Source organism: Suncus etruscus, chromosome 8, assembly GCF_024139225.1.
Source record: "Suncus etruscus isolate mSunEtr1 chromosome 8, mSunEtr1.pri.cur, whole genome shotgun sequence".
NCBI lineage: Eukaryota > Metazoa > Chordata > Mammalia > Eulipotyphla > Soricidae > Suncus > Suncus etruscus.
Window position 1 is genome coordinate 16,019,954 of NC_064855.1, and position 24,694 is coordinate 16,044,647.

General features: G+C 53.0%; 2 protein-coding genes across 2 annotated transcripts in view; one reads left to right on the forward strand and one right to left on the reverse strand.

Annotated features, from left to right (window-relative positions):
• UBE4A (ubiquitination factor E4A) overlaps positions 1–24,694 on the reverse strand; it is a 626,538-nt gene that overhangs the window by 579,961 nt on the left and 21,883 nt on the right. The window lies entirely within an intron of this gene.
• Positions 1–24,694, forward strand: part of DSCAML1 (DS cell adhesion molecule like 1) — a 241,203-nt gene that overhangs the window by 152,178 nt on the left and 64,331 nt on the right. Inside the window, 8 exon segments of the mRNA XM_049778199.1 lie at positions 6,322–6,468; positions 9,177–9,455; positions 9,877–10,152; positions 11,322–11,618; positions 13,524–13,796; positions 21,977–22,255; positions 22,463–22,582; positions 23,372–23,548. Of these exon segments, the coding sequence (XP_049634156.1) occupies positions 6,322–6,468; positions 9,177–9,455; positions 9,877–10,152; positions 11,322–11,618; positions 13,524–13,796; positions 21,977–22,255; positions 22,463–22,582; positions 23,372–23,548 (1,848 nt within the window).

The window sequence follows — 24,694 nt, forward strand, 5'->3', positions numbered from 1 at the left end:
GTTCAGCAGAAGTGAGAAGTGGCCTGATTATAAAAGTGCTCAGGAGTGGGTTCAGCTGGGCAGACTTCTTGGAGGCAGCACATTCAGGACTGGGCTGAGCAATGCCCAGCCCTGAAAAATGCTCCTCTGAGCTGCTCAGATTCTGATGAGTGAAACGAAGAAGAAACTGTCCTGGGGGTGATACATGGCTTAGGAACTGTTTAGCAAGAACCAGTTTGGGGACCAACAGAGGTTCCCAAGCCTCACTCTGGCCACAGGCAGAACAGACAGAAAAGGTGCAGGTCAGTCCAAGGCGAGGAGCTATCCCTGCTTCTCTCTGTCCTGTCCTTCTCTTGCCCCCAAAGTGACAATAGTCCAGCTCGTGCCCATCTTTGCACACCCTATATTGGGAAGGCAGTCTTCCTGGCAAACCTCTGGGGCACTCAGGAACCCTGAGATTTTTATCCATCTCTCCTGGTGCTGTGGCTCAAGGAGTGCAGAGCCCCTGGGGTCACGGTGGTTGATGCTCTGTCCCCCTAAGCCATGAGGAGGTGGTTGCCCCAAGTTGGATCAGGGGCCAAAAAAGAACCTCCATCCCTACCCCTAGGTCCCCAGAGTGTAGCTACATGCAGGAGACAATGTGCTGGGAACCATTTTGGGGGTTCTTCAGTGGAACCCCGCAATCCTGGGGAGGAAGCTCCTTTCACTGGCTCCGTATCCTCTCGGGAAAAGTGCAAGTCAAAAATGCAACCCTGTCCTGTCCTTGTCACGTGCCCTGAAAAGGATGACTTTTCTCTTCATTCTGCCGTGCTCCACCATGACTGCATACTACATCCCCCCCAAAGTCTAAGCCGAGCCTCTAGAGAATTTGACTCTCACAGCTCCTGAGATGAGTCCAACATAGGGACTAAAAAAAACCCACCATTCCTTGACACCTTTTTCCTGAAGTGGAAGCAAAGCCCTGGGGCTGGATATCCTGTGGCCCCCAATCCTCATCTCCCACCCATCATCATAGGCTTCAGGCACAGAGATGCCCCCAACATACAGTCTTGGGGGACCAAGCTCACTCTGTCTCGGAGGACCTGGCCCTTCTCCGCTACCTCCAACTGCCCAGGTGTTGCACTGAGCCCTTTTTTCTAGACAGGCCCCTCTTTTAATCTGAGGGGCTCTGCCCAGCATTGAGCAGGGACTTCAGGAACCATCAACCAACAAGACCAACAGGTCACCTGCGTCAGTGCTCAGACCTGGCCACACCATGGGACATGGGCCACTGTTGAATGAAATAATTAACGATGAGGCTGGATGGTGGAGGATGCCATCCAGCCCACATGGCTCTGCAACCTCCATGCAGCCGGCGAGTTCAGGCCCAGGTGAAATCACTCACTCACACGCAGCCATCAGGAAGAATCATCTTTATTCATGCCCTTGCCACCACAGGTGTGTGGCCTATGTCAACCTTTCAAGCACAGCTATATTTTGCTAGCCCTGCATCTTATCTCCTGTTAGCCATCTTCCCTTTGGGCTCCATGCGGCCCAAAGATCCAAAAGCCAGGAAGCCAAGCCGGGCCAAGAGAGAAACGGCAAAAGGGCCGAATCCCCTGGCTCAGAGGTTTATCTATCCTTTTCCAGACCCCTCCCAGAAATGGGAGGTCTTGCAGGTAGTTACACCTATTATCCGGTTCCCAAAACTCCTCCCAGATATGGGTGGGTCTTGGGGTACACCACAGGCCACCAAGACATGAACAGGGCTCAGGACCATTGGGTGCCAGAAGGGCAACCGGGGCTTAGTGCAGACAAGGCCTGTACTCCAGTCAGGGAGCTCTCCCAGCCCCCTTCTTTGTTCTCTCCCCACTTTACTGACTTCCTTCAAGTCCCTCACTCCCTGCTCCAGATCCCCTATTGCTAATGGTCCGACATTCATAATGGGAAGATGATAGGATATGCTAAGGGATAGGCCAACACCTGAGGAAACTAGGGCAAGACTTGGGGACTCTGCATGATGGCTCCATCATGGAGCCAAACAGAAGCCATGGGGTGAGCCACCTTCTCTGAGGTAAGGGCCACACCCCATGTTGCTATTCCTGGTCTGGGTGCAAGAACCGCTCCTGGCAGGGCTTATGGACCATATGTGGTACCACAGATGAAAAAAGGGTTGGCCACGTGCCAGACAAGTGACTACCCACTGTGCTCTCAGGCCCCCTACACCTTCCAGAGAAAGAGAGAGAGAGAGAGACAGAGAGAGAGAGAGAGAGAGAGAAGCTACTGACAGACTCCAAGCCAGGTGGTCAGCCCCACACCCTCACACCCTCGCTCCATCACATCTCACTCCCTCAAACCCTTACACCCTCACTCCCTCATGCCTTCACACCCTAATGCCCTCGATCCCTCACTCCCACATGCCCTCATGCCTTCACACCCTCTCACTCTCTCCTTGCAGAGCTGCTTCTCTCAGAACACCCCTTTAGCTCCATCCCATGTTGTTGGTTAGGGAGCTGGTATCTCCTCACTGTGCTGGTTAGTGCTACAGGTAGTATTCTGGGCCATAGGGATCAAACAAGACTCTCAAAAAATGTCTAGTTTAATCAGTTGCCTCAGTCCTAGTCCCACCAAGAAGGAAGCATTTCCTTCATTCATGCTAGAACCCCCTCATCCTCTAAGGGGCTGGTGGTCCCCTTAATCCTATTAAGTGTCCTCATGTGAACACTTTTTCAAAACTTGATTGATTGATTGATTGGTTGTTGGGCCACATCAAGTGGTGCTCAGAGATTACTCCTGACTCTGCACTCAGATATCACCACTGGCAGTCTTCGGGACCATATGGGATGCTGGGAATCGAACCGGGTGCCTCCCAGGTAGGCCACATGCAAGGCAAATGCCCCACCACTGTGCTATCTCTCCAGCCCCTCCTGTGAATACTTAAGGGTCTTCAAGTGGACCCCTCTTGGGGACACTCTGGGAGAGAGGGAACAAGTTGTCTGTGACTCAAGATGGCCACAGCCCCTGATCCTTATATGTCTTTCATTCTCCCACTCCTTAGTTATGGTGTCAACCAAGAGGTGATCCCAGACGCCCCTTCCAAATAGGCTTAGCCAAGCAGGGCTCACCTGCCAGCCCCGGGAGCACCATGGAAGGAATCTCAGGGTTGGCTTGACCCATTGGGGTGCATCTCATAGCACTGTCCTATCCTGTCCTGGGATGCCACAGCTGTGGGGAAGAGTCCTGGCCCCCAGGAACCCCAGGACCGCCTCTCCCCCAGTTCAGCAACTCTGCCTCCTCTCACCCCACAGTTGGCCACTCCCAGCTCTGCCCAGGCGCTGGCTCCAACCTCCCCCAGCAGGTCCCATCATCTCACCCTCATCAAACATGCGCAACTGTTGTCGCACAAGCCCCCCCAGAGGGTTCACATAATACCCCTGATTTCTCCCCACCACCACCGTCTTTGTTTCGGAGGAGCCATACACTGTGTCTGGAAATGTGTCTGCAATTAAGTATGCACAGCACGGGGGGAGGGGGGAAATGAGGACAATGAAGGAAATGAAACATCAGACGCAGCAGCTGCTGGTCGCCATGGAAACCTGGGCTCCCACTACCACCGCCGGCCGCACCCCTTCCCAGCTCCAGATGCCACTTGGGCCCCTGCTCTGTGGTGGTGCTGGGGTGCTGGGCACAGCGAAGTCCCAGTGGCCTCTCTGGTCTGGTCGGGCTAGTGCCCCCGTACGCTGCAGGGGTCAACATGGGGGCTCTGGTTTTCCTCATGCCCCCCCCCCACCTTCTTCTGCTAAACTGCAGCCCCTCCACCCCCACCCCAGCAGATCCACCTCTGGAACAAATTCTGGGACATTTTCACCCTTGGCCATGGTCAGACATCTCACCCCCGAGGAAATTTGTGGGATCTTTGGGGGGGGGGCCTCCCTCCCTTTTCCACTTCCTGCCTGCTGCAGGACTTAGTTCTCACTATATTCCTTCCTTCCACATCCAGGAGTGTGTTGGCACAAGGCTCTGTATATGGCACAGGGTGAGACAGAGGCCCCCAGGCCCAGGGCACTGGATGGCACTTGATAGTGGTGTGTATGGCATTGGGTAGACACCCCAAGTTGAGACTTCACGGGAAGCCAAGTGTGGTCCCAGAGCTGGCCAGGGCCCATGTGCAGGGACAGAAGAGGGGCCCTAATCAGGAACTGGGTCTGGCCATTTGGCTATTAAAAAAAAAAAAAAAAAAAGTCTTGAGGGCAAAGAGAGCAGAGAGAGCACTTTTCTTGTTGGTGGCTGGGTCAGGTTCATCCCTGCCATCCCCTGTGGTTTCTTGAGCCTCACCAGGACTGATCCTTAAGTTAAGAGCCCGGAGTAAGCCCTTAGCACAGCTAGGCATGGCCCAAAAGCAAACCCCTCAAATTAAATTTAAAAAATCAAGCCCTGGGTCCGGAGAGATAGCATGGAGGTAAGGAGTTTGCCTTGCATGCAGAAGGTCAGTGGTTTGAATCCCAGCATCCCATATGGTCACCCGAGCCTTCCAGGAGCGATTTCTGAGTGTAGAGACAGGAGTAAACCCTGAGCTCTGCTGGGTGTGACCAAAAAAACAAAAACAAAAAAAATCAAGCCCTGGTCTGCTTAACCCACAGAAAAGGTGCACAGGGAGCTGGTTGGCGATGGGAGGGAGGGAGTTAAGGACAAAGACGAACTGTTTCCCTAGAAATCCTGTAAACAAGATCAGTGCCACACCTGCCCGAAGCAGCTGAGTGTCCACCAGTTGTGGCCCAGGGAGGGCCTTGTAGAAAGTGGAGCTCTCGGGGGCCAGAGTGATAGTACAGTGGGTAGGACGTTTGCTTTACACTCTCTGACCCAGGTTTCATCCCTGATATCCATTACAGTCCCCTGAGCCTGACAGAAGTGATTAATTTCTGTGTGCAAAGCAAGGAGTAACTTGACTGCTGTCAGGTATGGCTCCAAAACAAAAAAACCAAAGTGGAGTTCTAGGCACTGGGGTCCTGAGCTCCCTGGCTTCGAGGTACTTAGATATCAAGGTATGGTTTGAGTGCAACTGGGGAAGCCAAACTCATTCAGTTTGAGTGGGGATTGTGGGTGTTGGGTAGCAGAGTACTCCAGTGGGAGGGGTGATTGATAGATAGGAGATCATTCAACCTTCAGGAGGGAGGAGCAGGTCTCCAAAGAGGGGGTTTGAAGGAAGTGGGTTACCCCAGATGTTTCCTGCTGGCAGCCCACATTCAGATGCCAGCATGTCTTTTGGGGGGTCAGGGTGGCTCGCCCCACCAATTTGCTTTCTCTTAGATTCCACTGTGCTCACTAATACATCCCATGCAGAGGAAGAACAGAAACCTGGGGTGCCCATACCTTTCTGGATGACTGGGAGAGCCGAAGCAGACTGGGGCTCAGTGAATCTCTCAGTCTGACTGGCTGCATCTTGCTATAGACTCAGGGAGTGGGGTCCCGGAAGCAATCACCCCAGCCACTCAAACAAGTGCACGTTTCTGGCTTCTGTTCGGGACTTGATACAGGGAATTTGTTCCACCTCTGAAAGTCATACCATATCAATCATTCGCACCTGGGGTGTCCTCCTGCACCCCATCCCACACCCCTACCAACAAAGCCTGGGACAATGAGCTTGTGAGGACCCCCTAAGTGTGTGAGATGCCCCCAAGGATTATGGCCTCATTCTCATCTGCCCACATCCCCCTCCAACTGCAGTCCCATCACCATTACTACTCCTGAGTGATGGAGCGGCCTTGGCTCCGTCATCCCTTGCTGAGCACTGATGACAGAGTGAACTAGGCTTGGGTTCAGCTCAAGAACCAAGACACAGCTAGGGTTGTGTGGCCCAAACACTTCCACGAAGTCCATACTTTCTTCTCTGCAAAGGTTACCCTGAACTCTAGAAAAACCATCGAGTCTTGAGGGTGAGAACACTTCCTGTGGACCAGACCAGATGCTTGTGGGACTCCAGACATGCACTTAGGTCATATTTCTGCAGCCTGTTGTATAGCTAAGGATCAGAGAGATCAAGTAACTTTCCAAGTGGCCCTTGGCTCAGCATGGGTAGAGCAGGCGCAGGTTTCAGAGTCACTATAACCCAGCATTTGTCTGAAAACCCTGACGCATCTCTACCTCCAGTAATAAGTTATCGCCATTTCTTTCCTTTTATACAAAGATTATCCCCTACCCCGAGACAAGCTGCCCCACCTTTGGGGCTCCATCCCTTTCTTTTCCACCTGGCTTCCTCTTCATGTGTATAAGTCCTGGCCTGGTTAAGTGCTAGCTGCAGCCCAAGTCCTCCAGGGTCTGTGTCAGCCAGGCAGGTAATGGTCTATGTCTTGGTTGTATCTCCAGAAAACAGGTATTCTCTCACTCCCCGTGGTGGGCTGTATATCTCGGACGTGCAGAAGGAGGATGCCCTCTCTACCTACCGCTGCATCACCAGGCACAAGTACAGCGGGGAGACCCGGCAGAGCAACGGGGCACGCCTCTCCGTAACAGGTAGGTGAGGGACTGAGGATGGAGATGTGTGCCTGGAAGAGATTTAGGAACAGATCCTAAGAGCTGAGATCTGGTCCCCTCTGGCATGGCTGCAGGACCCTGTCTTGGTGTGAGAGCCTGACTCAGATAGCAAGCAGAAGGCGGACTCCCCTCTTTTCTTTAGCACCTTTTCTCTAGGAAGCTCACAACCTGCTGTGACACCCAGCAGTGACTGGGTGAGATTGGATGCCCTGTTACCTGTGAAGAGGGGTTGGTATTTTCTCAGGGCACTACGTGTTCACAGGAGGTTCAGACTGAGCCATGAACACCTAGTCTTCTGAAGAACCGACTTCCCTCAAATCATTTGAACCAAGTTCAACAAAGTTCCCAGAAATAAAGACACTGTGCATAGGTTCTACCTTTTGAAGAGCATGGATTCCATATCCATTATCTACCCATCATGTATGTCATAGACTCATACACCCATCATGTACACATCATCTACACATTATGTATATATCATAGACCATCAAAGACCTATCATATCCATCATATGCCCATCACATTCATGTCATATACCAACCATGTACCCATCACAGATCACATACCACCATAAACCTACAGTGTACCCAATACCTACCCACCATGTATATATCGCATGCCAATCATGTACCCATCAGGTATATATCACATACTCATCATACCTCCATATATACATATCACATGCCCTTCGTGTACCCATCATATACATCACATGTTCATCACATATTCCTCATGGAGAGGGGGAGAGGAGAACAGAGAGAGGCCATGTCTAAGGGCAGAAGGGGGGGACTCAAGGGGCTCAGCCCAGGGGAAGGGCGTTGTACCTCCAAACAGGATGGATGTCCCACCACTACCCAGAAGTCCTGGAACCAGGGAAGGAGAGATGGTGGGGGCTCTTGCTTCCAAGCCCCCTTTGGTGGATACCTGCTATCCTTGCCCTCCCTTTCCCCTGGCACAGATGCCAAAAAATGGTGTGTAAGAGCGACACAGGCAGTGCAAGGCTTGTGAGCACCCACTCCATGGTCTTTTCCATCCTCCGGAAATGTCTGACCACTTCTGCAGGGACAGAAGGGAAGACAGGGAGATGCTCCCTGAACAGGGCCCTGGGTGCTCTGGCTCCACCTCTCACTCGCCACATACCTGCAGAGATTGGCCTCCTGGTCTGGAAAATAGGTTAGCTGTGGCCCATGGGGTAGGGGAGGAAATGGGAGAGGCTGGAGTGAGGCTGGTACATGGGGCATGGAGACAGCTGGATCTAACTGTGCCAGTACATCCTTGTCCTTTGTATGCAAATTGTTAGGGTGACAGGTATCTTCATTTTACCTTACCTGCCTTCTTGTAGGAACCCTCCAGGCATTGAAATTCTCAGGCTAGGAAGTGTTTCGTGTTCAGTGAAGCTATACAAAGAACGTGGTTCATTATTTGGGTCTGGGTTTTGGCTTTTGGGTCATACCCAGCAATGCTTAAGATTTCTCCTGGCTTTGTGCTCAGGGATCACTCCTGATAGTATTCATGGGGCCATATGGGGTGTTGGGGATCAAACCCATCTCAGTCACCAACAAGGCAAGCTCCTGCCTTACCCACTGTGCTATCTCTCTGGCCCCAAGGCCAATTCAGTTTTACTGGACACAGAGGGATTTCCTAGGCAATGACCAAACAAGCACAGAGACCACAACTAGGTGTCTGGTGGGCAAAAGGCTGAGCCAGGTAAGGAGGTGCTGGTCCCATTAGCCTCCCCGTTGTACCCAAGCCCCCAGCCTAGCACCCTGGTGAAGTTTCAGCCCTTAATCTGGCCACACCCCAGTCCTCACAGGCTGTCCGCAGCACCCTCCCGCACCAGAGCAATGAAAGAGATTCTTTCCCTCAGAATTTAATTTCACGCCTGAGATTCGGTGATTAATCCCCTTCCCCGCCCTTCCCTGCTGCTGCCCCCATCAGCCCCTCTGCTTGTAAATTCTGCCGTGTCCCCGGAATTTGTGTATTCTGCATCAATTAAGTGTCACATTGAGTAATTCTCTGCTGCCTCTGGGTTTGTTTACCCCAACCCTTCCCTTGGGGTGTGGGGGTGGGAATGAGGCTGCGGCAGAACTGGCAGGGAGGAAGACTGGCGGGCACCGGGGGCATTGCGGGCCCTATTGTGGAGATTTTATATCCTTCAAGCTCTTTGGCAGGCGGTTCACTATTGTCGTCTACACCACCTTCCAGTGATAGGATCAGGAGCCAGCATCCTGCCCTCCACCAAGCCCAGAAACCTTTGGTCACCCCCAAAGTCATTCAGCTTCCTCAGTGGCCAGACAAGATCCACACCCAGGTCCCCTTAACACCAGACCAGCACCACCTCCTTCTGAAGGGCCTGAAAGGTAGAAAGGCAACAGAGACTTCTAGAAAGTCTTTCCCTCAGAAATGGCCATTCCTAGCCCAAACCCCACAGAGGAGTTTGTCAAGGACAGAAAAAAAAAAAAAAATGAGTCAGGGGTGGGGGGGATCCAGATTCAAACAGCCTCTGATTTAGAAGGGGAACCAAGATGGGTCAGTGGTGGGGACCTGCCTGTCAGCTGGGAGATCTGGCTTCCATCCCCAGCCCCCCCCCCCCCCCCACACACACACACACTGCATTGAATCTCAGCTCCTTCTTGGCTTCACCCACTCAAGGTTGAATGGGACCTTTCACTTCCTCTGCCTTCCAGATCCTGCCGAATCCGTGCCCACCATTTTGGACGGCTTCCACTCCCGAGAGGTGTGGGCTGGCCACACAGTGGAGCTGCCCTGCACTGCCTCCGGCTACCCACTGCCAGCCATCCGCTGGCTCAAGGATGGCCGGCCCCTCCCAGCCGACAGCCGCTGGACCAAGCGTATCACAGGACTGAGCATCAGCGACCTGCGAGCTGAGGACAGTGGCACCTACATGTGTGAGGTCACCAACACTTTCGGCTCTGCTGAGGTCACGGGCACCCTGACAGTGGTCGGTGAGCAACAGAGTCTGGGGTGATGAGGTGGAGGCAGTCGTGCTTGCTTCTAGTTGATGCCCAGGAAAAATCTGGGGTTCAGAATTAAAGCAGCTGCTTTGGGAGATCTGGCATTTAGGCTAATACATTCCACGTGGCCATCACCTCTTTATGCCTTCCCAAAAGTGGGACTCATGGTTCCCACCTGCCTTTCTCCCAGAGGTCAGGGAGTTTAACTGGATCATGGGTGTCCTCACCAGTATCTCCCTAGAGGAGGTAGCACTGCTGTGAATTCACTCACTCTGACCTTGGAAGTTTTTAGCAAAGATGAATAAATGGATCCATCCAGTCAGACACTGGCTGTCAAGAGGCAGTAAGAGCTTCCACTTCTCTTTTGCTCTTTGTTCTAACCCTGTGTCCCGTGATCCCCTTGGTTGCCCAGATGCCCTTCACGTGACCCTAACCCCCAAGAAGCTGAAGACAGGCATTGGCAGCACTGTCATCCTCTCATGTGCACTCATGGGTTCCCCGGAGTTCTCCATCCGCTGGTACCGCAACACAGAGCTGCTACGACCTGATGAGGCTGTGTCCATTCGTGGGCTCAGCAATGAGACCCTGCTCATCGCCTCCGCCCAGAAGAGCCACTCCGGTGCCTATCAGTGCTTCGCCACCCGAAAGGCTCAGACAGCCCAGGACTTCGCCATCATTGTACTGGAGGGTGAGCTAGACAGTAGGGATGGGCTTGGGACTTCCAGAAGGTGCCCCATCCAAGTATCCCCGTTTCCCAGCTGCCAAGTTGGGGAACAGTGGGGGAAATCTCAGTGACTGGCCTCACCAGGTGGGTGCCTCCCTCCTGGCCTCCTCTGGCCAAAGTGGAGAGCTTGGTTGGTTGGTTGGTTGGTTGGTTGGTTGGTCGGTTGATTGATCAGTTGGTCGGTTGGTTGGTTGGTTGGTTGGTTGGTTGGTTGGCTGGTTGGTTAGTTGAGTTTCGGCTAGTTGGTTTTTGGTTGTTTGGCTGGTTATTTGGTTGGTTGGTTTTTGGTTGGTTGGTTACCAAATAGACTGGGAAAATAGAGACTGATGAGCTCTGACCCAATTGCATAGCACTGCCCCAGAGCTGTGGTCTCTCTTGACCATTACACTCTTGCCTCTGCCTCTGAAATTGCTATAACATCCCTATTAAAAGGGCCCAAATGCTATTGGTCCCCAGGGCCTCAGTCTACTCAACCTTCTCCCTCAGGCCTCTTTCCATGCAATATCTATTGTACCCTTAACAATAGTGCTGAGGACAAGGGGTGAGAGGTGTTCCAGATTCCACACAGAAGGTTTGGCAGGTAGTTATTGACAGAGGGAGCTGGGGCTCATGCCGCCCCAAACTCCACCATACCGAATCTTAAGCTTCAGGCTCACCAGGGCCTAAGGTGATAGTTTCTCCTCATGCTGGAATCCCTGGGCCTTGCAGCACCAATGTACCTGTTACTGGGAGAGGAGAGGGATAGAGGAGGGCAGGTGTGGGGAGGTGCCTTTCTCAGGCAGTCACAAGCTCCACATAGAGCGAGCATCTTGGAGTGCCTGTGTGGCATTCCCCCCACCCAGTCCCATGGTCTTCATAATCTCCATCCTCCAAAGACAAGAGTTGGGGTCACCCAAAGAACTTAAGTACCTTTTCCAAAGACACACAGCAAAGATGGCCAAGGGATTCTTTGCACCCAAGGAGTCGTTATCTCCATCCTGGGGTCCCCACGGTGACTTGGAGAGGCCACCAGAAATTCTCTTTTATTTATTTTTTAATTTCATGTCATCTCCTTTGGTGTGATGATGATAGTAGAAGCGGGTGGAGACCTTCTTCCCAAGGTGATCTTGATGAGGGTTCCTTGCTCTTTGCAGATGGCACCCCCCGCATCGTCTCATCCTTCAGTGAAAAGGTGGTCAACCCTGGGGAGCAATTCTCGCTAATGTGTGCGGCGAAGGGCGCCCCACCCCCAACGGTCACCTGGGCGCTGGACGATGAGCCCATCGAACGAGACAGCAGCCATCGTACCAACCAGTACACCATGTCTGACGGCACCACCATCAGCCACATGAACGTCACGGGCCCCCAGATCCGCGATGGCGGCGTGTACCGGTGCACGGCGCGGAACTCGGTGGGCCGTGCTGAATATCAGGCGCGAATAAACGTAAGAGGTGCCTGTCTACATTTAAATCTCAGAATAGGCTTTTTGAGTTCCTTTGCCATCTCTGTGCTGTGCTCCCCATCTTTCTCATGGTGCCTCATGCTTCTGTCATTTTGATTTTCGTGGTGGTCGCTCCTCACCTCTGCTCCTTGGGCGCTGCGCTCCCCAGTCCTGGCGTCCATGTGTCTGTGCGTGCATGTGAGTGATAGAGGGAGAGAGGGAGAGACAGAGAGAGAGAGAGACAGAGAGACAGAGACAGAGAGACAGAGAGAAAGAGAAAGAGACAGAGAGAGACAGAGACAGAGAGACAGAGACAGAGACAGAGAGAAAGAGAAAAAGAGACAGAGAGAGACAGAGAGAAAGAGAGAGAGAATGTGTGTATGGTGCCCTCCACTTTCCTCCTCTCCTACAGTCAGACCTGCCCCCCATACACACACACACACCGATTCTTCCCTACCCACCCCGAGCTCCACTAAACCCCCATTAATATCCAGCTGCTCCCCCACTCCAACCATCCAAGATCAAGGAAGGGACATAACTTTAAAGCCAGCCCTCCTCTGTGCTGGAGGTGAACTCCCCATTCCGTACTCTCTATGCCTCCCAACACCATCTCTCAAGAGCTTCAGGGGCTGTAGGGGCCCAGACATTATTCCCCAAGATGCAGGCCACCTAAAGACGGAGACTGAGCCAGGGTGAAATGCCCCAAGGTCAGGCCCTCTGAGAGTGGGCCCACCCCACATCTCTACTCTCTGGATAGCAAAGAAGTCAGATGCCTCTGTGGCTCTTTGCAGCTTGTGGGGTCACATTGTCCCTCTATGACCCTGCCAGTGACCCTAAGCAAGTACTTAGAAGGAGCAGAGGAGAGAGGAGGGTGTCAGGAAAACGAAAGGGGGTCCCACTCAGTCTGCCTATGCTGGCTCATCCCCACAGGAGGAACACAGCTTCCGTCAGCCACCACCCTCTCCTCTGAACCCAGAGCAGACAGACTTCAGGGTCCTGGGGCACTTACTGGCCTGCCCCTCATCTACCCAGTAGGGAGCCTTGAGGCTCTTGTACCTGCTCCTTTTGCCTGGCCTCTGAGTCACGTTTGCCACTCCCTCACCTGGCCCCAACTCATCTACAGAGGCCTCCTACTGCCAGCTAGAGGATCAGAGCCCCCCCCCCCATTTGCCACCCTTTTACCACAGCACCCATTTCCCTGCTGGAATGAGCTGATCAGCACATCACAAGCAACCCTCCTGTCGTGTCTGTGCAAACATACTTAGAGAAGAAGATCTAATTCTAGGCTTGAGATGTGTCTCAGAGGCAAAGTTTTCGCCTTGCATAGCTAGGTGAGACCTGGGTTCCATCCCCAGCACTATAAGATAAAAAATTTAATGGCAAATCTTGGGGCAAAAGCAATAACACAGTGGGTACTGCAATTGCCTTGCACGTGGCCTATCCAGATTTGATCCCCAGCATCCCATATGATCCTCCAAGCCCATCAGGAATATACCTGAGTGCAAAGCTGGGAGTAACCCCTGAGCATCACCAGGTATGATCCAAAAACCTAAACAAACAAACAAAGTGGTGGATCTCTCTAGTTCCATGTTAACCCACAAAATAGTACACTGTTCATGTGGGTCCCTTGCCCAAGGCCCAGTTTCTATGTGGCGCTATTGCTTTCCACACAATCACATTAGGGGGACACATGTTTGCCCCAACAACCAAGTGGATTTGCAGCTAATATCAGATACATCCCCACAACAGAACCCACAAAGACCTCCTCCCAACTTCCCAAACCCCATCTCCAGCCCCTGAGAATCTCAGAGGCCAAGCCACGAAGAAGAGCATCCCTGGGACAGCACTGGCCACCCCCAGCTAACCAGACACCCTCCTGCCCCTACTTTTGTCCCCCATTCTTCCTCCCACCCAGGACCCCCCAGCATTCGGGCCATGAGGAACATCACGGCAGTGGCCGGGCGGGACACGCTGATCAACTGCAGAGTCATCGGCTACCCCTACTACTCCATCAAGTGGTACAAGGACGCGCTCCTGCTGCCTGACAACCACCGGCAAGTGGTATTCGAGAATGGCACGCTGAAGCTGAGCGACGTGCAGAAGGGCATGGATGAGGGCGAGTACCTATGCAGCGTGCTCATCCAGCCCCAGCTCTCCATCAGCCAGAGCGTCCATGTGGCCGTCAAGGGTGAGAAGCCCCCTCCAGGGAACCCCCAGTCCAGGGACAGCACCCAGAGAACAGCTAGGGGCAGAAGGCACTGGAAACCCACTCATCCAGAGAAGCCAAGCTACCGTGGACCCATGTCAGAGCCGGGGGCTTCGAGGGCCCCCAAGCTGAGAACCCAGGGCTCTACCCAGGCAAGCACAGAGCAGGAATCAGTTGGCCAGATTAGCCTGTGTCCTGATTGGCCAAGGTTTCTCGCCTCTCTTGCAGCTGAGGCTCTGAGTTTCAGGCTCTCCAGGCATGGGTTGGGGAGCCCTGTATTTGGGGCTGTGGTGGGGTGGGTTCTCAGCATAGGCGGCAGATGTTGGGATCCTGTGAGTGCAGGCACAGACATGGGGCAGAGAGAAAAAAGGAGACTAGCTGGTGATTGGGAGACTTTGATGCCTATGTCGCTGTGCCCAGAGAAACCCTTGAGGAAGAAGGGTTCAGGAACAGCAGGGTGTTGGGGGTACATTGGAAGCTGTACTGGAGGAGGGGCAAGTGAGTGGTCACCAGCCATGCCCCACATAAAGGGATGTCCCTCCAGTCTTTTTTGTTTGTTTGTTTGTTTTTTGTTTTTTTGGGTCACACTGGGCAACGCTCAGGGGCCACTACTGGCTCCATGCTCAGAAATCGCTCCTGGCAAGCTCGGGGGACCATATGGGATGCCAGGATTCGAATCACCGACCTTCTGCATGCAAGGCAAATGCTTTACCTCTATGCTATCTCTCCGGCCCCGTCCCTCCAGTCTAGGGAGGCCCTGCAGGGGTCTATGTGCCTTCAATGAGCCCTCCCTGCCCGCTACTTCCACTCTTCCCTATGGCCATAGAGGGAAACCAAGGCACAGAAGTGTTTCTGTGGAAACTTCTGGGATCTTCTGGGCTCTGGGGCTGGAGTAGATGAATGGAAGGCATGATATCAGGGGGCAGACCCAGGGGTCCAGCCTCTAGGTGTGTGGTGAGATGGGGTGGGTGGAAGATGAGGAAGCACCAGGCTGGGGACCTTGACCTCAGAGAGCAGAATGTCTCCTGCTAGAACTGGGGCCAACATTTGGGTAGGACAACATTCTCGCTGAGCCTCAAGATTTGAAGTGGGAGTAGGGGGGATCATCTTCTTGGTCCTCTGCCTACGGGTCACTTTTTTTTTTTTTTGGTTTTTGGGCCACACCCGGCGGTGCTCAGGGGTTACTCCTGGCTGTCTGCTCAGACATAGCTCCTGGCAGGCACGGGGGACCATATGGGACACCGGGATTCGAACCAACCACCTTTGGTCCTGGATCGGCTGCTTGCAAGGCAAACGCCGCTGTGCTATCTCACCGGGCCCTACAGGTCACATTGAGTCCCCTCCTTAGCCTCAGGTCTCTGCTCAGACCCAGACTGTATGCCATGTAAGCCGGGTATCGTGTGAGCCAACAGGATGCTCACAAGGCCAGGTCCCCTGTGCCAGTCTGATGATGGAGTCCCGGCTCCCATCCCAGACTCCAGCCACCATATCCATTCCTGCTGCAAGCAGCAACCAGGAGTTTACCATGTAAACCACACAGGCGAGAGCAGATAACCTTTGATCTGCTCCCTACATCTGTTGCCCCAGTGGGCATTTGCCTGTGTGTCAGACACACACACACACACACACACACACACACACACACACACACACACACACACTAACAGGACTCCAGTGGGCCTTGGAGTACATAGAACATCCAAGTGTCTGCGCTCATCTATTCCTCAGCCTGTTCAGGAGACATCAGTGCTGAGGAACTGAGACTGTGTGTGTGTCTGAGAGTTGATGGGCCTGTTATGATTTTGGGGAGTGGTCAGAGTCTCCTCAGCCCAGAGTGAGGTAGTGTGAACATGTGACTGCTATGGGCCAAAGGAAAGAGTGTACATGTGTGTACAGAAGGAAAGGCATGTGTATGTGTGTGAGAGAGAAAGAGAGAGAGAGAGAGAGAGAGAGAGAGAGAGAGAGAGAGAGAGAGAGAGAGAGAGAGAGAGAGAGAGAGAGAGAGAGAGAGAGAGAGAGAACACAACACAGACCAGGTCCTCATGAAGTTCAGGTGTGTGGAAGGAGAGAGGTGCGAGTGTGCCGTGTGTGAGCATTTGTGCGCACATACCCTCTGCTTCATCCTCAGGGTCTAAAAGCCCACTCCTTCACGCGGCCCCGTCCCCATTTCCTTTCACAACATCAGCAGCAGCTTTTGATGGGGGTCTCTGCGCTCCCGCGCCACCCCCTCTCATTAACATGCACTTCTGCAGAAGAGCCAGTCAGAGCTGATTATGAGCTGCAGCTTGATTAGCTGATGTGCTAATCTGAGAGCAGCTCAGGGGGGGTGGGTATGCGGGGAGAGGCCCCTGGGTGGGGAACACGGCCCTGACCCTGGAGGAGCAGGAAGGGCAGGACCCCTGCCCCTCAGCCCACGCTTGCTATCTGTCTGAGAGGAGCTTCCCATACCCAGAAACACAGCAGAGACCTGGAGGGTAGAAAGGACAAGAAGAGGTTGACCCTCTTGAGTCCCGGCCATGTCCCTGGAGGGATGTGGGTTCCTGAGCAAGGGGTGGGCAGGATGGAGACCCAGGCAGATCTGAGCTGGAAGGGCAGCACCTAGTTCCTTGCTTTTGTAGATCTTCCAGTGCCTGTGTGAAATACTGAGCTAAGAGCAGAACCCAGACACACGCACATACATGCAAAGCCCCTGTACCTGCATGTGTCTGTATACATACATTGGGCATACTACAGGCTTATGCGCACGACACACATGCATGAATGGACTGTGGACCCACTGACACACTAGTGAGGTTTCTTCCTCCTGACCCCTCCGGAGCTCTGTACAGTGGCTGCAGGTGGTACCAAAGAGAATGTTGGCCCCGGGCCTGCCTGGGCCCAACTGGATGGAGGAATTGAGGCACAGAGGGCATAGAGGCTCCCAAAGATGCCCAGTCTGAGACACATATGAGTCTCACATGGCTCTCAGCTCCTTCTTCCCGAGCTGCCTAGAAGGAAGATGTGTCTCCGAGTGTCCAGAGAACTCCTTGGCAGGACGCTAAGAGGAGGACGCATAGATCCAACCTAGATTTGGTGTCTTTAGGGCCCCCCCCCCCCCATCACTGGAAAATAATGCAGCATGAAAGCCTCTCTGGGCACGCAGGCTGAATGTTTAATTAACTACCGAAGCAGTGACGGTGTGGGCTCGGTGTGGGAACATCTCCATCTGCACATCTGAGCCCCCGAGGGTCTCTGGGGTCTGAGCCAAGGCTTGAGGTGTTTTCCGCCTTACTCGGCAGGGCCAGAAGCCAGAGGAGATGCCAGCTCCCTGCGGAGGGCCAAAATGATGACGCATGTGAGCACGCCTCCCTGCCTCCCTCTAGGCTCCAGAGACCCCCCCCCCTCTCGAGGAGCAGGGAGCCTGCAGGAGACCCCCAACTCCTCCTGCAGTGAAAGGAAGGGGCATTTCCTTAGTCCACAGGCTTTAAAGTCCGCCACCTGGCCAGATGCCTGCTACTGGCAGGTGGAAGTTTGGAAGGAACCCACCAAAAACACAGGGTGGGAGGCGGTGGGACACACAACAGGTTCTGTTGGGGGGGGGGCATGACGCCTGCTGCTACTGGGCAAAGGGGCCCAGGAAGCTGTTGCCAACAGTTTTGTTCCTCAGCAGCGAACCAGTGACATGTCACCAACATCTCCTTACAAGGAGAGGTAAAGTGCTGGCTGCAATGGAGACATACGGGTTCCTTGTGTCCACTCCACCCCCACCCCCATATATCCTGCTTTCTGCCCCCTGGCAAACATCCAGCATCCACCAAGGCTCCTGACAGGCTCCTCGGGGCACTTCCCCGTGCCTGCAGGGCAGAATAGAACCAAAGTCTTTCTACTGTAACTTAGTGTGGTGGTGAGGGAAGGGCAGGGCTGAGCCAATGCGATGGTTATTATGGGGGATGACATTCACCCGGCATTGTGTTGATTGGAAGAGCTTGCAGAGCTGGGGATTAAACCCCAAGTCCTGCATACACAGGGCAAGTGTGTCAGCACCTGAACCCCCTCCCTGAGCCTGAATTGCAATTATTTTTTTGGCTGGGGGAGGGCGCCATAGCTGGCAGTACTCAGGGATTCCTCTTAAGCTCAGAGTTAGGAGTAAACCCTGAGCTCAGAAATCATTCCTGGTGGGGCTCTGGGAACTATATGGGGTATCAGGATTGCATGTGGGGCAGCCACATGCAAGCAATCTCCTTACTCAATTACTATGGCTTCAGCCCCTGCTTTGCATATTTAAATACAACCATCAGGGTAGGTCATTGGGAAAGAGATGGTTGTAATAGAAAATGGCCGAAGTAACTCATTGTCCTGAAGTATTGCACTTTCTTTCGGAATTCAGTGTTATTCCTTCTAGTTTACTTGGCCTAACACCCCGATTTCTCAGGTAAAGTTGGGGTTAGGGCATGGCCCACAGACATTACATGGCTCCCAGATAGCCAGGGACACACACACCCCACTCTGGACCTGGCCCTTTCTCCATCTCCAGACCCCAACTTCTTTTCTGCTACTCTGTGCAGCAAATAAAAATGTCGGGTGCTGAGAGAGACGCTAGCAGGGCCATAAAGCATTTATGGGCCGGGACACCGGCTTCCTCTGTGCAGCCTCAAACAAGCGGCCATAAAGACTTTATTCTGGCTAGCCTCCATGCGGTGCGTGGTTGAACTGTGTCTGGAGAAATGCCAATGCTGGGGGACATGGGGGCATGGGGGGGGTGCCTCACAGGCTGAGGTCAACACAGAAGCATTGTTCCCTGAGTCATCCTTAGAGGGTCAATGCCCAGAGCCCCCACTCTGAGGGTGCAACCCCACACCAAGTTGGTTAGCTGCCAAGCCCTGGGGCTGAAGACTTATCACAGCTTCTCTGCCCTCCCTGTGCTCCTCTTTAAGCTCTTTTCATAGGCCCAGAGTAACAGGTTGCAGCTGTGGGATTCTGAGGACCAATGTTGGCCCCATCACCTCCCATTAATACCTAAAAGAGCAGGCTTGTTCATCACAGTATAGCACCTGCCCCCCACTATCACCAGGACCTGCCATAGGAGTAGAAGATGGAAGGGTGTAAGATGCCTGGCCTGCCTCTCCACAACTGGGCTGTCCATCTGTCTTCCATGGTCTTGGAATGTAGAGGGAATGCCTGGTACTCTCTCCTGCATGGCTGTCCAGTGGTTCTTGAGCCAGAAAGTAGGCAGGTTGGAGATCACTATCCTCTCTCACCCACTTTTTAAGCAAGCATGTCCTTGACCTTGAGTCATTCATTGCCAGCTCCTCTGGAAGTGCCATTCCCCCCAAGGATGTAGCCCTGATCTGAGCCTTGAGCTGAGCCCCTGGGCATGGGGGTGGGCATCTCTCCAAGCTCCGGGCATGTCTCTCCATCTCTCTCCATCTTCTGAACCTGCATCTCTTCTCCCAGCCCACACAGCTCAGACTCTCCCTGAGCAGGCATTTCATAAATATTAAATGAATTGGTTAGTGAATGAGTGAACCTGCCTGCGTCACTTGTTCACTTCTCTGAGTCCCTCCTTGACCACAGAAATGGAACCTTCCTGTCTTTCCTGCTCTAGCTTTCCTCTAGCTCTGTCCTGGGAGTAAGCTGCCCAGCTCCTGACCATGCCCACAGCATCCCCTGCAGCCCCCTTGTCACCTCTGCCACCACTCACATCCATCACAGCAAGTTTCTTTTTCTTATCTTCAATTTTTTTATTTAGTTAAAGAATCATAATTGACAAAGTTATTTTGGGTTTTAGGCATCCCTGGGAGTGGCTCCAGTCCCTCTGTTCTATGGCATGGACATATGTCAAAAAAGATACATTTCAAGGAGGCCAGAGGCCTCCAGGAATGGAGACAGAGTCATCCACAATGTCCAGCAATGGAATCTTGGGGAGACCCAGATGTGGGCACTAGACTATGGGGATCACAGCTCCAAAGAATCCCCATTGGCACACGTTAAGCTTCTCCAGGAAAAAGTGGCCAGAACCCCCCCAAAACCTATGACTACTGAAGATCAGAACTGGAGATGGGCGAAATAAAGAAATGGGATGCCCAGCTCTGCTCCCTAGGACTGGTGGCCACTCAGGGTGGGGGGGCTGGCTGTGACCCATACATGGGCAGGAGTGACTCCCCAAACCTCAAACTGGGTGTCCAGAACATGGCCATATCCAGTTTGTGTCCTGGCCACCTCCAGAAATCCTGGGGTTTCTAGGCATGTCTTGGGGGTCACCATCTCTTTATGTGGGCCCAGGGTGGGCATTCGCCGGCTTTGTGGAGCCTGGCAGCAGGCAAGGGCAGTGCACAGCCTTGTAATCTAATTATTTCACTGCAGAAAGGACATCTTAGCTACTGGGTGCTCATCCTTGTTAAACTAATTGTCTGTCTCCTTCTCTACTTGCCGGGGAAGCCGCCGCCGTCTAATTGAGTTATCATAAAAATAATGGCTGGGGCTCCAGTCAGGGCTGGGCACCCGAATGCTGCTCACCCTAGCATCCAGGGCTCCAGACAGACCCCCAGGGTGGGGATAGGGGGCTACAGTATGAGCAGAAGCCAGGGGTCTGCTGGCACTGTGGGGAGTGATGTCCCAGGTGTAAATGAAGTTAGTAAGTTCATATCCCAAGATGTAGAAGTCACTGGTGAGGTCAGAGTTGCTGGTGAGGTTAAAGTCACTGGATGTGGAAGTCACTGGTAAGGTCAGATCTCGGACGAGTAGAACACTCAGAAAATGGCACCCACCAGCCACTTTGGGCAAGTAACTTCACCTATTGTAGGTGGGAAATGGATTTTCATATTAGGGAGAGTAAGATGTGGACTCTGTGTCAGCCAATCGGGTAGGATTTGAGAGGGAATTACAACAGGGTGTTTGCTTCTGTGTTTAGGGAAGACAGGATAAGGGGATGAGGGAAAGCAGGGTGTGTTCTCTGGATGTTAAAACAGAATGTGTGATTAAGGGATGCTTGGTGTGAGAGAGGTGAGTTGGACACCCTCTCAGCAAGACCTCTAGGTGACTTAGAGTAGAAAACTTGCAGCGTGGCCTTCTCATTCCCACCCCCTATGATTTCTTCCCAATCTAATGGGATCTCCTGTCATTCCAGGGATGAGGTGGGAGTTAGGGGAGGTGCTGTGTTTCACTGAAAGAAACCAGCATTGTTGAGAGTGTGGTTTGTGGAACATGGAGTGACCTGGAAAAGACAGGGTAAACAATCAGGGCTCTTTCACAGGGGACCCTGAAGAAGCACCTGCTTTCAGAGAAGGGATCTGGCAGCTTGTGGGGGCCAGCCTCAGCATCTGCTGCTTCTCCTCACCATTCTGTTGGCCCTCAGGTTTCATGAAATGCATCACTGGAGTGAAAAGGTGCTATACAAATGAGCAACAGGCAGGCAGGGTAGGGACAAGGATCAAGGAAGACTCAAGTGAGGCCAGAGCGATAGCACAGTAGGAAGGACATTGTTATCTTACACGTCACCAACCTGAGTTCAAGCCCCAACATCCCATATGGTCCCTGAGCCTGCCAAGAGGGATCTTGGAGTACAGAGTGAAGAAAAACTCCTGAATATTGCTAGTGTGCCACCCCTACAGACAAAAACCCCACAAGAGTCAGTCTTATGGCAGAAAACTTCAGGGGTAAGGCCTCCTTGTAATTAGGTCAAGGCTTTTTTTTTTTTTTTTCGTTTTTCCTATATTTTGCTGGGCCTATGCAAACAATAGCAATTGCCACTGTTACTACTGTATTTTTTTTTAACTCTTATCCTTTAGGAAAGAAAAAATAAACAGCTTACTAAACTTAAAAAAAAAATTGCTGTAATAAAATCCTGTCTCGAATACAGGCATAGGATGAAGAGGATGGGGGGTGGGAATGTTGCACTGGTGAGGGGAGGGGTGTTCTGTTTATGACTGAAACCTAACTACAATCATGTTTGTAATAACGGTGCTTAAATAAAGAATTTATATTAAAAAAGAAAAAATAAAACAGCTTTACCACAAAAATAAATAAATAAATAAATAAATAAATAAATAAATAAATAAAAACACAAGAGCCAGTGGGCAGGCCTGGGTGGGCAGGAGCCGGGGCAATAGCAGGGCACTCCAGACAGAGAACAAGGTGGAGAGGAGGCATGGGTTACCTGACAACTGTCTCCTCTGGCTCCCCAGTGCCCCCTCTCATCCAGCCCTTCGAGTTCCCACCTGCTTCCATTGGGCAGCTGCTCTACATCCCCTGCGTGGTGTCGTCGGGGGACATGCCCATCCGCATCACCTGGAGGAAGGATGGTCAGGTCATCATCTCAGGTTCGGGGGTCACCATCGAAAGCAAAGAGTTTATGAGCTCCCTGCAGATTTCCAGCGTCTCTCTAAAGCACAATGGCAACTACACATGCATTGCCAGTAATGCTGCAGCCACAGTCAGCCGGGAGCGGCAGCTCATTGTGCGCGGTGAGCAGTGGGGCATGATGGAACATGGGTTGGGGGTCCCCTCTGCTTCAGTAATGCCCCCTCCCAATTCAACTCGCCTCCCCCAACCTGCTCTCTGCCTCTCAGGGTTGGAAGCTCCTTGCCCCCTCTTGAGACATCCCAATGGGGCTAAGCCCCAGAAACTGATGAACTGTTCTCCCACCCCTGATTTTCTCTCTCTCTCGGCAGTGCCCCCCCGATTTGTGGTGCAACCCAACAACCAGGATGGCATCTACGGCAAGGCTGGGGTGCTCAACTGTTCGGTGGATGGCTACCCCCCGCCCAAGGTCATGTGGAAGCACGCCAAGGGTGAGCCCCACAGCCCTCTGGGGATATGGGGTTCCAGGGAGTGGAAAGGGCCTGCTATCTCTGCACAGCTCCTCTAGCCATATGGAGTCCTGGTGTCTGACTTCAGGGGTCCCAAAAGTTACCTGCAGCCACCCCAGGGGTCTGTGAGGCAAAGACAGCTGTTAGGTTCATTCCTGATCTTTTGTTCCCACTGATTGACCTGACCCCCACATGCAAGATACCCCCAGGCCCTAGACCACCCCTCACCAGTCCCTCATTTCTTGGTCAACTCATTCTGGGACCTTTCTGAATCCTGCATCATACCTATTTGACAACCAAGGGAAACCCAAGCCATTTACTCAACCTGGGGTGTGTTTGGTCCTAACTTGGGGACAGTGAGGGAGTATCCCAGGGCCTAGTGTGTGTTTGGGGTATTAGAGGTATCCCAGACCTGGTACGTGTCTGTTGCTGACACAGAAATAGGGAGCAGATATCCCAGAGCCCCAAATTGTTGACTGAAGCCCAGGCAGCTGCTAACTGAGACATACACTCCCCCATGCTGTTCCCCCAGACAATTCTCTTCCCCTCCTTGGCTTTTACCCCCAAGCAACTGGGGGCTCAGTGAGCGAAGGCCCCACCCAGCTTCTGGTCCTAGAAGAGAAGAATCAGGGACAGGCCACTGCCCGTCTCTGAACTATGCCCAGCAGGATCAGTGCAGGTTCCTGGCATTGGAGGGGACGTTGATGAGTGGAGTCTGCAGAGGGATCCCCTCCTGCTGACTCCCCCTCTCACTGCTGTTCCTCTGTCCAGGGAGTGGTAACCCACAGCAGTACCACCCGGTGCCCCTCACTGGCCGTATTCAGGTCCTGCCCAACAGCTCACTGCTCATCCGCCACGTCCTGGAAGAGGACATCGGCTACTACCTCTGCCAGGCCAGCAACGGCGTCGGCACTGACATCAGCAAGTCTATGTTCCTCACAGTCAAGAGTGAGTCCTGGGCCCTCACACACTCCCATCGTGGCCCTTCTCTGCACTTTCCCTGCCTGGCTTCCACCCCCTCTGCATAGGAAAACTGGGATGGACCATCAGAAACCTCAACTGGGGGACCCCAAAGCACCTCCTTCTCAGTAGTGACCTTACCCCGTTCCTTGGTCCCCTCTGGGTCCTAGTCCTGAGATGCTCGGAATCTGTAGTGGTGGAGTCTGGGGTGATAGTCAGTGTTTCTCTGTCTCTGGCATGTCATCCATGTGCTAGTGTGTAGTACAGTGACTGGCCCTGCTGGAGAAAGGGACAGAACAAAAGTCCTCCTTTCCAGACACTGTGACTGAGGCCCAGCCCGTGTCTTCTTTAAGCTCCATAGGTCCAATCCCAGACATTGTTGAGAATGTTGAGAATAACAGGGCATGTGGCAGGAGCTGATCACAGAAAGGGGGTGCTCTGGGATTGCTGAAAGCACAGCAGTGCTCATGAGTCCAGGATGCTTTATCTTGGTGCAGGGCTGACCCCTATTGGGGTAGGGGGGTTTGCCCATAGGTCCTTGGATTCTGTTAGTCACACACACGACATTTCTACTTGGTGAACCCTCTCTCGGAGTCACAGAATAAGGACAGTGTTCAAATGTCCATAACTGGTATGGGCCTGGAGGCCAGCAGGGACCCAGCCTAGTGAATGCCATGTTGTGTCCCTGTGGCCTCTTGTCCCCCTTGACCTCACTGCATGTCGTTTTCCTAATGAATTCTCTTGCCACCATGGCTATTATGAGTAAGTCAGAGGGGACTTGCAAAGTGACCTGTCTGATCCCTGATACCCAACGGGCCTTCGACGATTTAGCTGGCATTTTGTGATTCCCCATGGTTGACCACGCTGGGTGCATGGGAACAAAGCTGCTGTGAGTAAGGCCCATGTGTGGTCTGCCCAGTGTCTTCCAGAGCTGGAGCTGCTGTAGCTCAACTCAGGACGGGGAAGCCGACGATCGATGCTCCAGGAGCTCGCGCCGGAATCCCCGCCCTGGGGAGCCGCTTTCCTCACACTATCAAAAAGCACTTTGTCCTTAATAAAACCAGGCAATCAATCTACATCCCTCCGCCGGGGAGAGAGCTGCTAATTCGCCTGCGAGAGGTAGGAGGGCTCAGA